We start from the raw sequence: 16951 nt of genomic DNA, 5'->3' as shown, positions 1-16951 counted from the left end.
TGGACTGTAGTGCGTTTCTGCAAAAAGCACTAAAAAAAAGCATTGGTGTGAACGGAGCCTTACCCGAGGTTCACACATAAGCGTTTTGCAGAGACGCAGTACAGTCCATTTAACATGATTTCCTATTGGACAAGTTCACATCTCCGTGTTTTCACCCAGTGTGTTTTTTGGAAAGGGTCAGGGACTTTTGTAAATGCAAAACATTGCGTTTTTGGTTCTATAGACTTCAATGAGAACGCTGCAGAAAAAGCATGTATTGCGTTTTTGCTGCGTTTTGTATGTGTTTTTGATGCGTTTTGGGTTTAAAATCTGCCTAGCAACAAGAAAAAAAAGCAAAACGCATAAAAAAGTGTCAAAAACACAAGTGCAAAAACGCAACTCAAAACACAATGCAGAAACGCCTCAAATGCAAGCTATGAAGGTGTGAACCTAGACTTAGGCAGCAGTCATACTTGAGCGATTTGTAGCTTGAAACTCCAAAAACGCTCATTAAATTTAAAAAATCAATTGTTCTCTATGGTGCCTGTTCTTACCTGATTGCACAAACAGGCACCATAGAGAACAATTGATTTTTTTAGATTTGAGCATTTTTGGAGCTTCAAGCTACAAATCGCTCAAATGTGAATGCAGCCTAAACTACAGCTTTAGTGCATTTCCTGACTCCTACAATAATTTACAAAGGATACGAAAAAAAAACAAATCTGCTGGGTTTTTTTTTTTCTATACAAATGTAAAAGATTAGCAGTGCGACAATGTAGCGGTTGCACTTGCAGTCTATATGAATTCTCACCGGAATATCCTTTGTGTGTGCACCAGTCAATAATAGAGTTTATGTTGCTATTAGCAATATAACCATCAATGCAAAAAAAGAAAGAAAACAATTGTATGACTTTGTCATGTGAGTACTCACTGGCTAGTTGCTAGTTGTCTAATGCTGGTAAAAATGACACTTAGGGCCAGCTCACACCATGGCTGCATCTGGAGGAACATGCTGTGCGATTCAACCCACATGCAAAACGCATTGCTTTTGTAATCTACAGTGGGTGTCAATGAAAATTTAATGAAACCCCAAGTGCAGGTCGCAAATTCAGTGCATTTGGCCACACCTGCCTTCACTGGATCGCATGGTACTTCTGTATCATGCGATCTGGTTATAGTGTGTTTTAACCACTTCCAGTCCGGACACTTTTACCCCCTTCCTGTCCAGGCCAATTTTCAGCTTTCAGTGCTATCACACTTTGAATGACAATTGCGCGGCCATGCGACGCTGTACCCATATTAATTTTTTAGCATTTTTTTGAGACAGATAAAACTTTCTTTTGGTGGTATTTTTTTTTGCTATATAAATGAAAAAGTCCCAAAAATTTGAAAAAAAAGTGTTTTTCTTATAAAATTTTGCAAATAAATAATCTTTTTTCATAAATCTTGGCCAAAATGTATTCATCTATCTTTTTAGCAAAAAAAAAAAAATAATCCAAATTAGTTTATAACCAAAAATTGTAATTTTTCAAAAATGTGTTTACATTTTCATTTTATTTTTTTATATTATTATTTATGTTTTTTTGTTTTGTTTTGTTTTTTTTAACATACTGTCACCCTAGCAGTACAGTGTCACCATAGTGACACTGTACTACTTGGGGGTAATAAAGATTTTTTTTTTTTTTGCACTGTTTGCTTTTACACCCATAAAGGCTGTAAAAACAATAATTTATCCTTCTCTCTGACTGCATTCTTGCAGCCATTGAGAAATACTGTGAGAGCTGTGATTGGTCACAGCTTGTCACATGGTACAAGGCTGTTGTGAATGGCCTTGTTACAAATGGAGAAACAGAAATAGGGCGCACCGACCTAGTGCATTATCGTTTAAAATAATTTATTAAAGAAACAAAAATAGGTATCATACTCACAATGGACATAATAACACAGGCATGTCAAACTGAACAAGATGTATGATCCAAACAACATCTGAGTCCATACGATGGAACCCTGGATGACCAACTGGCTAACGCGTCGAGGACACAACCTCTTCCTCAGAGCCAACCAAATGGCCTTGTACCATGTGATCTCTGTGATCATTCACAGATTTCACAAGTAGTAAGCAATGATGTTAGGAAGTGACATCTTGCTTACTGCTATTCATGTGATCACTGATTGGCCAATCAGTGATCACATGAATCGGGACCCAGAGGTCCCATACAGCAGTCGGTGTTCCGCGGTGCCGTGCACTCTCAGGCAGCGCGCACAGGCAGTAAATGCGGGCACAGTTTATGAACGGCAACCCGCTCCTGCACTGCTCCAGCCCTGCCGTTTATATTCATGTACCGGACGGGAAGTGGTTAAAAGTAGTGCATGCACTAGGTTTGGCACAGTGTGGTGTGATTTTTAGACCATTCCAAATTAATGGGATTGAAATCGCACTGCACAGAGCTGCAATGTGAATCACACAAAAACGCACAGCGCATTCCTGTGCGATTCAGCTCCTTAAAGGCTAGGTTCACATTTAAAAAAAAATACATGCACTTATTTTTGCAGGAAGAAATATGTGCATTTCATGTGTGCAATGTTAGGCTCCTGCAGACTCTTCCTCCAGTTCCCTGCCCATGCCTAAAACAGGTAGAATATGTAACATGTTCCCAAAGGTGAACTTATCCTAATGTGGAAGGGTGCTTTAACTGACATCAGACAGTATATAGAACAAAGGTCACCCTTTGGTCCAGCTTTGAATGAACCAAAAATTTACACTGTAATAAAATAACATTGCTACAGTTTAACCCTAGCCCTGGTTCACACGGCTTTGAAATCGGGTCACTTCACTTGAAGTAGTGCGATTTCAAAGCTGCTGGTGAGTGCTGGTTCACACATACAATATGTGAAATAGATGCAGTTTGAACCACACCCAATCCGCATGACATGTGAAATTACTTCTCCATCAAGATCAATAACACAATCATCAGTCCCTCCTCTCATGCCAGGGTACTAGGTGTGATCCTAGACTCCCCTCTGTCCCCTCTGCCTCAAATCCAATCACTGTCCAAATCTTGTAGACTTCACCTCCTACATCTCCAAGATACACCCGTTCCTAACCTCGGAAACCACTAAGCAACTTATTCACTCCCTTGTTATATCTCGCCTTGACTATTGTAACTCCCTCCTCATTGGCCTACCTCATCGCAGGCTATCCCCTCTTCAGTCTATCATGAATGCTGCTGCCAGACTCATCCACCTTACTAACTGTTCTGTATCCACCACCCCTCTCTGCCAATCCCTCCACTAGCTTCCCGTTGCCCAATGAATAAAATTTAAATCATTAAAAATACCATATAAAGCCATTTGCAACTCTGCCCCAAATTACATCACCAATCTTGTCTCCAATTATCACCCAAACCGTTCTTTCCGCTCCTCGCACGACCTCCTGCTCTCTAACTCCCTTGTCTCCTCCTCCCATGCTTGTCTCAGGACTTCTCCAGAGCCTCCCCCAGCCTCTGGGAATTTCTACCCCAATCTATCCGACTATCTCCAACTCTGTCCACTTTTAGGCGATCTCTGAAAACCTATCTCTTCAGGGAAGCCTATCCTGCCTTCAGCTAATAATGGAATTTTCTATTCCTCCTACAAGTCCATCCCCCACAGTTATTACCTTTTGTACCACCAGCCCCTCCCTCTTACATTGTAAGCTCCAAGGATCAGGGCCCTCAAATCCCTCTTGTAATGAACTGTATTGTTGCACATGGGTGAATCAGTGTGATTTCATGTGCGGCTTGCTTGACATTTGTTTATGTACAGATGCCTATGGAAGTCACACATGAAACTGCAAAAAATAGTGCGGGAACCTTTTTTTTTAAATTGGTGCTGTACAGAGAAGTTGCACTGATTTGATTGGTTCCATAGGCACAAATAGGGTGTAACTTTTCATGCAATTTGGAACTGTCAAATCACATGACAGGTCGCACCGGTGTCAACCAAAGCAACCAAAGCACACTCATGTACATCATACTCCTGTATGAGCATCAGACATTCCTGGCATAGAAAACTGTGAGGATGGGCTGTATACCACTTGCGAGTATTTGCGCATGCACACACAGGCATAGAAAGTCTTCTGGCTTTATGTTAATGAAGGAAGTGTGACATATCCTCATATTAATGAGTATACATGCAAAAATACTGGCCAAAATTCTGTAATTTTTTTACTGATCAATATGCAGCGCATACAGGCACATTAAAAACAATGGGCTACACTTAGATCAGGGGAGGGGAATGGGATAAGGAATAGGGCATTATATTTTAAGGGTGTATGTGACTAGTCCAAAACTGGTGAATGCTGCACTCCAGGCACACAGGTAAATGCACCATTGACATTTAATTTATTACAAGTACTTATATAGCACCATCAATTTACACATATATATATATTGTACATTTACATCAGTCCCCAGCCATCACGGAGCTGACAATCAGCTCACATTCATACTAGGGCCAAATTAGGAGTTAAAGTGTTACTAAATCCACAACAGTAAAATCAGTCTGTAGATGCAGTAATGCATGCTTGATATACTCACTGTGGAACCTAAGGGGTTAATCCTCTACATTGTGTAAAAAGGCCATTTGATCATGTCTTCCCTGCCCCTCCTATTGTTGAAATTACCACCTGATACAAACTGAATGCATAGCCCCATGAACATGCTCAGTTTGGTGTGTATTTCTAGAGAGGTTTATTTTTTTCTTCTTGGGAGAGTGCATGTGATCAGCAAAGGGCCAATCAGCACTGTCCAGACAAAGGTCAGGGAATTTCCTTCCTCCTAGAGCAGAAAGAAAACAACTTCCGCAAGCTTTACAAGTGGTGGGCCGGACACTGATAGAAGTCACAAGACTGCTCTAACTTCTGATGAGAAAAGGTATTTAGCAGTTTATATTTACTAAAATAATTGCATTTCCATGTGCTGTGTACTGTGGGAGACCAGATATAGTGAATGCAGGGTCCGGGGAGACCAGATATAGTGAATGCAGGGTCCGGGGAGACCAGATAGAGTGAATGCAGGGTCCGGGGAGACCAGATATAGTGAATGCAGGGTCCGGGGAGACCAGATATAGTGAATGCAGGGTCCTGGGAGACCAGATATAGTGAATGCAGGGTCCGGGGAGACCGGATATAGTGAATGCAGGGTCCGGGGAGACCAGATATAGTGAATGCAGGGTCCGGGGAGACCAGATATAGTAAATGCAGGGTCCTGGGTTTAGTAACACTTTATTTAACCTACCAGCATGTCTTTGGAGTGTGGTAGGAAACTGGAGTACCAGGAGGAAACCCACAGAGGGAGAACATGCAAACTCCAGGCAGGTTGTGTCATGGTTTGGATTTGAACCAATAACCCTAATACTGCTAGACAGAAGTGCTAACGATTTAGCCATTGTCCTGCCCAAAATATACATATGTATTTGGACAATCTTATCTGACCAAGAATGTGCAATTGTATCCAACTACTTTCATGATTAAAACACTTCTGCAAGATAAAACAATCAAGAGGGTGACCCCATTTCTTCTATTTGAGTTAAAAGTAACCAGTAGTGTCAGCTCAGTATCCATAGCTGGCCAGTTACATAATTATGGAGATTCATCCCACTAATAAGTCATCAGAGTCTTGTTGGATACATGCAGGTGGAGTCTGTAGGTATTTTTAAATTGTGAATTATGTAAAATAAATGTCACGGCCTAGGGTCACGCATGGAGACCAGTGGCTGTAGCAGTAGAGAGGTTCACAGGTAGTCAGCTGGAAATGTACAAGCAGATCCGCCTAGCGGACGATACGGGCTCAGCTGAGGCACGGGGTCTAAGCACTAACCAGTATTCACCAGAGCTCCTGATGCTGGAGATAGATTTTGTCCTCTGGATCGCCTCATCATGGGGTGAGCAAGCCAGGGTCTGGTAGCAGATATAGCAGGTAGGGATCAAGGAAAAGTAAATAAATCAAAGGTCAGTAACAAGTAGCAGCTGGATGGGATCAGACAGAAACGTAGTTGGTGAACAAGCCAAGGGTTGGTAACAAGTGGAAGCAAAAATAAGGACAATAGCCAGTTTTGCAAGGAGTAAAATATTGGTTGGAGAGAGTACAATCATCTGGCAAACAAGAAATGCAAAGACGTGGCTTAAATCAGAACGTTCAAGGGAGGAGCACAAGATTCAAGGTTAAAAAAAACAAAACTCAAGGTACAGATGTCCAAGAAATCAGGGAGGGTACTGTCCAGCATCCCTGATGGCACAACGAGAAGACGCAGCCAGACACAGCAGAGGTTATGGGTTCAGACCCAGGTCCTGATTGTATTTAGTTGCGCATTACACTATCATTTGGCTTTGCAAATGCCATGGTAGGTGAGTAGAACTGAAAAGAAATTTGAGAGCTGCCACTGGTGAGTTGTTTTTCGAAGGTCCCCCCTCTGAAGTTGTCTTCATCATTCCTACTCCACTACTTACTCAACCACTCACACAAACTCATCATACAGACATTGAAATCAATGCTCTGGACCTGTACCCCTGGATACTTCTTCAAGGTTGGTGACTGTTGTTCAGGAGCGGCTTGACAAGAGGAATACGACATTTGAAGCCCATGTCCAGGATCCGTCTGTGTGTGGTGGCTCTTGAAGCACTGACTCCAGCTTTGGTCCACTCCTTGTAAAAGTCCCCAACACTTTTCAATGGCCTTTTCCTGACAATCCTCTCCAGGCTGCGGTCATCCCTGCTGCTTGTGCACCTTTTTTCTTCCACACTTTTCCCTTTAATATAACTTTCTATTAGTGCTTTGATACAGCACTTTGGGAACATCCAACTTCTTTTGCAATTACCTTTTGAGGCTTTCCCTCCTTATGGAGGGTGTCAATGATGGTTTTCTGCACAACTGTCAGGTTAGCAGTCTTTCCCATGATTGTGATTCCTACTGAACCAGACTGAGAGACCATGCAAAGGCTCAGGAACCCTTTGCAGGTGTTATGGCTTAATTAGCTGATTAGAGTGGGACACTTTGAGCCGAGAATATTGCACCTTTTCACAATATTCTCATTTTCTGAGATTGTGGATTTGGGGTTTTCATGAGCTGTAAGCCATAATCATCACAATTATGACAAATCACGGCTTGAACTATCTTGTTTTGCATGTAATGAGTCTATCTCATATATTAGTTTCACCTTTTAAGTTGTATTACTGAAATAAATTAACTTTTGCACGATATTCTAATTTTTCGAGTTTCACCTGTAGGTACTAACTAATGTTCACCAGAGCTCCTGATTATGGACATGGTATTTGCTGCTTGTTAGTACCAGGTTGCGGCCCTCAGAATTAAACCACCAGGAAGTGATCAAGATAGGGTCTAGTAGCAGATAAGCAGGTAAGGATAAGCAGATGTGTAGTCAGTAAACAAGACAAAGGTCGGTAACAAATGGTTTCAGGTTGGGATCAAGCAGAAGCATAGTTGAGGAACAAGCAAAGGGTCTGTAAAAAGTGATAGCGAACATACAGGTGGCAGCAGGAGCAACAAGAGTGAGGCATTGGCTGGAGGGACCACAATAATCTAGCAAACAGGATGTTCAAAGGCATGGCTGAAAGTGGAAGTTCATGGGAGGAACAAGGAGTTCAAAATTCAAGACAAACAAGATTCAATGCAGGATCAATCAAGGACTTGTCCAAGGAGCTCAGCAGGAAGTGACATAGCCAGACACAACAGATTTTGTAGGTTCAGATCCGGGCCCTGACAGGGAAAAAGGCAGTCCAAATGGCAGGTCTTTCTTAAAAGTCTGCCTTGTAGTCAGTTTTATTTAACCATTTGACCTCCAGAAGGTTTTACCCCCTTCATGGCCAGGGCATTTTTTACTATTCAGTACTGTGCTACTTTAACGGGCAATTGTTTTGTCATGCAACACTACCAAAATGAAATTCAAATATTTTTTTTTCACACAAATAGAGCTTTCTTTTGGTAGTAGGTAATCACTGCTGGGTTTTTTATTTGTTGCTTTATAAACAAAAAAATACCAAAAATTTTGAAAGAAAATACATTTTTCTTGGTTTCCGTTATAAAATTCTGCAAATAATCTTTCTTCATAAATGTAGCCCAAAATGTATTCTGCTACATTTCTTTGGTAAAAATAACCCAAATCAGTGTATATTATTTAGTTTGTGCAAACGTTATACAGCCTACAAACTATACAAACTATACAGTATATACAGTATATTCAAAAGTTGATGAATCCTGATGTACTGACAGCCATAATTTCTTGAAGCTCTAAAATGCCAGGACAATACAAATACACCCCAAACAACCTCCTTTGGGAAGTAGACAGGCCAGAGTACTTAGTAAGAGGCATGGTGAGATTTTATTTTGTTTGTATTTTTGTGCCACAATTTTTTGAAAGTTAAGAAATTTAAAAAAATAAAATAATTCTCTCTCTCTCTCTCTCTCTCTGTATATATATATATATATATTACAATTACGTTTACATACTGTCACCAATGCAGTACAGCATTATCATATGACTGGTGTGGCAGTGATCAAGGATACTGACTGGTGACAGTATGTAAAATAAATAAATAACTTTTTTATCAGTTTTTTAAACCTTTTTTTAACTATTTTTCTTTACATCCTGTGATCAGAGTGAGCTAAAATAGTGACACTAATATTGCTTATAACAGTGATGATCGTGACAGCTTGCTTACTATTGTGATCTGTGATTGGCTACAGATAATTACATGGTGCAGGGTGCTGTGATTGGCCCACGTACCATGTGTTAGCTGTGGGTCATTCACAGCATCACAATAGAAAGCAAAAGAGTCATAAACAATCTCTTTTAAGGCTGATCATATATCTCCTTTAAGGCTTTTTTTAAATAAAAATAGCATTTTAAAAATACCAGTCCTTTGGTTGCCATAGAATAACCTTATTACTGAACAAAATGTATGTCCTGTGAACTTGACAAAAGTTTGGTTGATGATAGAGCTAAAATAAACCCACTTCTGCTTTCTCAAGAAAAAAAAAAACAGAAACAGAAACAACATGGGACTTGTGATAAGAGGTTATGCTGAATATGCTTTTTAGTATATGGTTGGTGTGGTGTAGTTTTAAAGGAGACCTGTTTTTTAGTATTTAAAGGGAAAATTCTTTTGCACCTCACAGCAGATACAGTATATATTCTCATAGTAAGTGCATGCATCTTAAATAATGTGTAGATGCAATATATGTAGGTATTTATTATCAATTACAAAGATTGTTATTGTTCAAGATTTAAAAAGCACCAATAGTTTGCTGAGCGCTTTACAATATAAAGACAGTACAGTTATAATACAATACAATAGGGTTAAGAGGGCCCTCCTCATAAGAGCTTACAATCTAATAGGGTGCGGCAAGTGGTATAAAATGTACTACCTGTGGGGATGAGGTGATGGAAGTGATAAAAGTTCAGTTAGTTTGAGGCGTGATAGGTCTCCCTGAAGAGATGAGTGTTCAAGGATCGCCTACGGGAAGACAGAGTGGGAGATAGCCGAACAGATTGAGGTAGAGAGCTTCAGAGGATGGGGGAGGCTCTGGAGAAGTCCTGGAGATGAGCATGGGAGGAGGAGCCAAAATAGCTAAAGTGCAGGAGGTCTTGGGGAGAGCAGAGAGAATGGTTTGGGTGATATTTGGAGACAGTATTGATGATGTAGCTCGGGCAGAGTTGTGAATGGCTTTGTTGTTAATATTTTGAATTTATTTATAGATTTTGTACGCCAAATACATTAAATTCTGCTGTAGGGTTTTTTATTTCCTTTTAGTTTATTTATGTATTTGCTTGTTAGATGTTTGTGTATGGATTCCCTCTTCCATGTTCCTCCATCCATGGTCCTCTGTTCATGGTACTCTTTCTATTTCCTTCCTTATGGTGGCCAAAAGCATGTGTGTATTTTATAAATCATAGCCTCTATCAATTTCATATGTGGTTTCATTGGCAGTTTTCATCCTTTGATGAAACCTTTGATTGTCATTCAGAGGTACGGGACACTGTGCAGACACACAGCATGCCTGTAGTCTGTTCAGCCACCATGCCCCCTGACCAATCACAGCCTGCCTCTGCTGCACACCTCCTCCCAATCACAGCCTGCCTCTTGAAATTGTCTACTGCTCAAGCACAGCCTACATCTTGCTTCAGGCTCAACAGACTATGGAATACAGGCACAGGGTGTGTCTGCCCAGAGACCTGTAACCCCGCCCCCAACTATCAGGAAGAAAAGATGCATGGTCACATAACTAAACTTTTTAACCTTGTGACCTTTAACCTTCTAAAACAGGTAAAAGATTGTTTTGAAACTAAGCTAGAGGGTGTCTGCATAGTTATAATGGTATTAGAAAGTGTCTATAACTTTGTATGTTCATACCTACTGTAAATGTTACATTTAATCTCTGATGTTCCACATAGACTTTTCTGATATTTTAACGGTTAACTGTGTTCAGTCTGTGTTTGAGATTAGATAAAACATTTTGCTGTTGCCTTTTGTGGTGCTTAATATACTGTATATTTGCTTATTGTCAACTTAAAGGCAACTGCCCCTAGTTGACAAAGCAAACATATATCCAGTAAATGGACTATTTGTCATGGAAACATTCAGCTTCTAACTGCATTCCTGTTGCTGGCTGCATGCGGAAGTCATGAGAGTATAATCAGCAAAATGCGGAATAACCACATCAATATATGGCACCAGCCTCTAATGACTTGGACTTTGACCATGTTCTATCTTTTCCTTACATTTTCATGAATTGACAAAGATATAAAAGTGCTGTAAAATACCAGTCTTTTTATTGCTAGCTTTCATAGACATTTCATAGACATGAACATTTACATAGAAGGCGCTTTGGAATAAGATTTAAGGTGGACAAATAGCACATAGTGTGTGCTGAAGACTGTGCTGGACTGATGGGATCAGTTACTGGTCATAGGTGGGTGGTTGCGTGGGTGGGTAGGGTGAAGTCCCTCCAGTCATATATATCCAATGGTGGATATTGGCAGTAAACCCTCTTAGGGTTTGGGCTGCTGACTATCTGGTACAGTCTTGAGGTCGTTTCCACACGCATACTTGGAGTATAAAAGGAGTGCCTGATGTCCAAAAGAATGCACTTTGGATGGCAGATTAGGAGGCATATATTGAGAGTAACAACAAGTACATTAAGCCAACGTGTTTCAGGAGAAAACACTCTCCCTTCTTCAGGACTGTTGCTGCACACTATTATATTATTATTATTATTATTAAACAGTATTTATATAGCGCTAAAAGGTTTGCTCAGCACTGTACATTATAGTGGGGGACAGAACATGAGACAATACAGTAACAAAACAATACACGAGGGGTTCGAGGGCCCTGCTCTTTCAAGCTTACAATCTAGGAGATTATATGGGAAAAATTCTCACATAAGTTATATATTTTCCAGGTTTCAGTGGAAAAAATGACAAAGTCTGAAATGCATTGGCTTGATACACTTGTTGTTACTCTCTACTAATCTACCATCAAAAGTGCATTCTTTTGGACATTGGGTGCTCCTTCTTTTCTACTATTCATAATTGCACATAAGTCATTGATAAATAGTTTGTACATTTATATACTGGTACATTATGCGGCACTGTTTTTTTTTGTATATAAGCACTTTTTTATTGACTCCATTAAAGAAACCTCTTGTCTCCATTGCCAAAATCTCCAATGTGAATGCAGAGTAATGGAAAGGTTACAGAGGTTGTGATTCTTCTCTAGCCCATCCCTAACTAAAAAATAATGCTTACATTTTACATGCTTGCTGTATAATATATCTTTTACTTTACTATATAGGACCTACTTGCATCATTGTGGTTTGTTATTTCATTCATTTATATGGACGCACCAAAACATACCAAAAAAATGTACCATCACTGTGCAGTGTATCAGAGTGCAATGCATGTTAGTGTTCTTAGTTCTTCAACAAAGTGCAATGGGGTGTTGTTCAGAATTAATGGCATTGCATAGCAGCAACACATGCAATGTATGCTGCTCCACATTACCACAATACAAGAGTAAGATTGGGCCCTTTAACAGATTTATGCATTCTCCAATTAGCTGTTATCTCAAACTCGTGCAGACTCCACCTCCGCAACATTGCCAAAATCCGCACGTTCCTAACTCCAGAAACCACTAAACAGCTCATCCACTCCCTCATCATATCACGACTCGACTACTGCAACTCCCTCCTTACTGGCCTGCCTCGCCGCTGGCTATCCCCGCTTCAGTCGATCCTGAATACGGCTGCCAGACTCATTCACCTTTCCAACCGCTCTGTCTCCACCACCCCCCTCTGCCAATCCCTCCACTGGCTTCCGATTGCGCAACGGATCAAATTCAAAATCCTAACACTGACGTACAAAGCCGTCCACCATACTGCCCCGAACTACATCACTGACCTAATATCCAAGTACCGCCCAGCACGCACACTCCGCTCCTCACAAGACCTCCTTCTCTCTAGTTCCCTGGTCTCCTCCTCCCATGCCCGCCTCCAGGACTTCTCCAGGGTGTCACCCATCCTCTGGAACTCCCTGCCCCAACCCATCAGATTATCACCTACTCTCCTCTTAGGCGCACCCTGAAAACCCATCTCTTCAGGGAAGCCTACCCCACCCCCTGCTAACTTGCCGACCTCCTCCACTCTTCCCACCACTCCATTCCCCACAGCTATCTCCTCCTGTGCCACCATCCCCTCCCTCCTAGATTGTAAGCTCGAAAGAGCAGGGCCCTCAATCCCCTCATGTTTTGCATTGTATTGTTGTTGTTCTGTCACATGTTCTGTCCCCCTCTGTAATTTACAGCGCTGAGCGAACTATTAGCGCTTTATAAATACTGTATAATAATAATAATCTGTATTTTACTGCAATCAGTCAGCATCCGTGACCAATAACTGCTGCAATAAAACTTTAGACATGAATTTGTTAGACCAGCAAGTTCTGAAGCAATGCAAGTTGGCACAAAGGCTTCTGAGACATTCAGAGACTCTATATGGCCAGCCTAGGCCATGGCCTACAGCAGCACATACCCTCCATAACACCATTATTGCTCATTGTTGGATTCTAGAGATGTGGACAACGGAAAAATCTGGTTTGTTTCTTATTTATTCATTAAGTTAATAATTTTGTTTGATCATAATTGTTATGTTAGAATTATTTGTTTTCGGAATTCATTTCATATATTCGGATTCGTTTTCTATATTCGTTATTTTCAAATGGTTTTGAATTTCTGAAGATGGCTATATTCGGTCTATTTTATTCTATTCTTTTATTTTCTATTCTATTCTTTTATATTATATTTTATTTTTTATGTTCTATTCTATTTTGTTTTATTCTATTCTTTTTTATTCTATTATTTTATATTCTACATTATTCTATTCCTTTCTATTCCATTCTGTTCTGTTCTATTCTATTCAGCAGACTAAGTAGGAATCATCATCCTTTTCACTCTTATACCTTACTGTATATATCGCAATATGTTTTAGTTTTGAAATTGAATACATTTTTTAATTCACATTCATTTTCAAGTTCAAATTCATTTTCAAATTAGAATAAGGATCATTTGTTTCATTATAATTTATTTCTGATTCGTTGAAATTTGGTACTACTGGGATTCGGAAATTCGGAAACATCCAATTCTCTTAATAACAAAATTTTCAGTCAAATTTTGATTCGTAACTCAACAAACAGCACATGTACTGTATATTGGGTACACATTTCCCCAGGAACACCTCACTCACCTTTATTAGGTATATTAGCTAGTGATGACAAACTATATATAAATCCTTTACTTTCATATATGAATTTTGGGAGATTAAGCATTATATGTATATATTTATGTATTTTTATTTTATTGATTCTCATATTACATATTAAAAAAAATTAACACAAACGAAAAAATGTGTGTACATAAAACAGATAACATAATCCTATCATTCAAGAGCTCTCCAATGTTTCCATTTTCATAATCCTTTTCAATGGAGTTATCATCGTGGTTCCACATACATTTGGTATGATCTAGCTATAACTCCATTTTTGCCGGGTTCTGGGGTTATTTCAATATCTTCTGGAGTTCTGTTTGTCTTCAAATTTAACTTCTGGAGTATGGTGGTAAGGAAAATAAAGATCTCCATGTGGGCCAGACCCTCTCCAAGGCAGTTCCTCTTCCCTGTGGGTAACAGAATAGTCTGTTATTATAAAAATAACCATATAAGGACCTAAAGGAAATCTGTTATGAATGGAAATGCCTTTGACCTCCACCAACCCCACCTTGTAAGCTACAGGAGAGGACATACAAATGCTCCTCTGGGGTACATGTTTATTAGATGTAGGTCTGATGGATGCTGTGACCCCACCTACTGTCACATAGACTTGGACACTGCTCACTATCAATTAATCATCCGTGAATAAGACTTTTCACCTGGCCAATACTTGAATTGTGGTGGGTGGGGTTGGTACAAAAAATCCATCTTGCACAGGGGCCCCTCGATGACTTTCTTCCACAAGTAGGATACATCTTTCAGGGATTTTAAGTAAGCCTTCTTTTTTGCGAAAAGTCACTGGCCTACTGCAACTATGCAGCTTAGGGATTCCAACTTCTACTTGTTGAAACTTGTGTATGAGTCAGGTTTAAATCCTATCAGGGCCTCTGTATGTTCTTCGTGTGATTTGTGGGTTCACTCTGAGTGTTTTGCTTTCTTACATATGTCACAAACACTGGCATCTCAACAAATTGGACCAAGTGTGTATTATACTTAGGGGAGCACAGTGGCTTAGTGGTTATCGGTCCCGTCTTGCAGCACTAAGGTACTTGGTTTGAATTCAACCAATGACACTGCCTACATTGAATTTGCATGTTCTTCCTGTGCTAGCATGGGTTTCCTAGTGTATGTATGTATATATGGTAGGTTAATTGGATCCTGTCTAAATTGGCCCTAGTATGTGTATGTATGAATATAAGTTAGGGACCTTAGATTGTACGCCCCTCGAGGGTCAGGGACTGATGTGAATATACAATATATATGTAAAGCACTGCATAAATTGACAGCGCTATATAAGTACCTGAAATAAATAAATAATAAATAAAAATATATGTATGTATACAAGTTAAGGACCTTGGATTATAAGTTTTTTTAGGGTAGGGACTGATGTGTATCTAGTCGGCATTATATAAATACCTGTAATAAATGAATAAAGCAGTGGCAGTATGTCTGTGAAGAGTCTCATTTATTCAGGTCTTGATGTACTGTAGCTAGCAGTAGTTGGTTACATTCAACTGGACATATTTTTTAATTTTGAAGATGTTTTGTAGCTTGTGCATGTCACTTCTTCAGTTCCAGTGGGTGGCAGGAAGGTATTCCAGTATTCATATTAATTACTGTAAGACACCTTTATCACACGACACAGCAACTTTAATTCCTCCTACCCTGTTCTTGGAAATCAAAATGTATACATTTCATGGTGGTTGGATTAAGGTGGCTTAAAGCGGAACTTTATCCAAAAGGGGAAGTTCTGCTTTAAGTCCTTCTCCCCCCTTTCTCTGCCATATTTATCATATAATTTTTGGGTGTGGGGGGGTACCTGTTTTTGAGGGGACCTGCTCCCACTTCCGCTCGAATCACCTAGGTGATCTGAGAGGACGTTCTCCTTTTCCCTTCCCTCCCTGCAGTCTTCTGGAACATGTCACAGATCCCAGAAGACTGCAAGATCATTTACAAAGTGCAGCACAGCTCACGCCTGCACAGTGAGCAGCCAGCTGTGTAGCCGCAAGCAGCATTACTGGCTACTCACAGTCAGGATGACAGTACTGGGAACCCGAAGGCTAGTGAAGAACCTTCACAGATGTCCTGTCACTGTTATATTTTATAGGGCATTTTTCTGATTTTCACAAGTGGCTTGGATAAGCTATGAAATGCATGGCAAAAACTTATTTCTTAATAGAAAATGTTTTTATATGCAATATTGATCACATTTTGTTATTTTACCAAAAGAGAATGGTACAGAGGCTTCATTATTCCTGAACTGTCCATGTTCATCCAGGAAGTGTCCAGGATCAAACCTTTCTGGGTGCTTAAAATACTTAGGATCCTTTAGGACTGAAGAAAGTAGAAAGGAAACTGTTGTATCCTAAAATGAAAGAAGTTGAAAACATTACTGGCAATAATGCATACTGTAATAATCCAGCAGATACATGGTTAATGTAACCTATTATACATTTTTTGCATACTCTTTTTTTTAAAAATCATCTCAGAACTTATTAATTTATAATTGAAATAATGTTCTGCTTCTGTAATCAGTCCTTCTTATATAATATGCAAATTAAATCAAGCAAGTCTTCTGACACATCATTGTCTACTACATTTCTTTAAAGGCTAAGTTTGCCTTTTTTTTTTCTAAAGTACCTTCTCTGTGTACCAATAAACCATTAATGTAAACTGTCCGTATGCTCTGGAGTAGGCCTCATGTCAGCCTCTGCTTTCTTCTACAGAAAACTCCTCCATGTCTTCCTGGTATCCATCCTGCAGGATGCCAGAGCTGTTAGTAGAGTGAGGAAGTTCTTCAGCAGCGAACCTCATTAAAACATACCCTGTTCCTGCCCTCCTCCTCCACCAGGAGATTGCTCCCACCCAGCTCTTCACTAGCTTAGTTCATGCTAGTGCTGAAGTGCTTTCTAAAAGCAGTAATGAGGAAGGTGTGGTCTAGAGAGGTAAAACACGCCCCATTCTGTACTGCAGTAAGGCAATGCATGATAGTATATGAAGTTTCCTGGATGGTCACATGATGCTACTGGAAACCAGGGTTCAGAATGTATCTTTTGAAAAAGAGGGGATACAAATTAAAGGCTGCCATGGACTAGGTAAGTGGGAGACAAGCACATTAGGATGGCTTGGGCAGAAAATACATGAGAAAAGACTTCTATTTA

The 16951-nt window shown here is 39.9% G+C and overlaps 1 protein-coding gene across 3 annotated transcripts in view; it reads right to left on the bottom strand.

The window, feature by feature from the left end:
* Positions 1-10784: 10784 nt before the first annotated feature.
* LOC149445104 (cytochrome P450 2C55-like) overlaps positions 10785-16951 on the bottom strand; it is a 30311-nt gene continuing 24144 nt past the window's right edge. For all 3 annotated transcript variants that reach the window (XM_089654141.1, XM_089654140.1, XM_089654142.1), the window contains 2 exons: positions 16014-16155; positions 10785-14197 (listed from right to left, as the gene is read on the bottom strand). In XM_089654141.1, coding sequence (XP_089510267.1) covers positions 14016-14197; positions 16014-16155 — 324 coding nt within the window. In that variant the 3' untranslated portion in view covers positions 10785-14015. The remainder of the gene's footprint in view (positions 14198-16013; positions 16156-16951) is intronic.

This window comes from Staurois parvus, unplaced genomic scaffold, assembly GCF_062004578.1.
Source record: "Staurois parvus isolate SC_StPar_1 unplaced genomic scaffold, SC_StPar_1.0 ptg000746l, whole genome shotgun sequence".
Classification (NCBI taxonomy): domain Eukaryota; kingdom Metazoa; phylum Chordata; class Amphibia; order Anura; family Ranidae; genus Staurois; species Staurois parvus.
The sequence above is the reverse complement of the archived record's forward strand: the minus strand, read 5'-3'. Positions and strand labels throughout refer to the sequence as shown.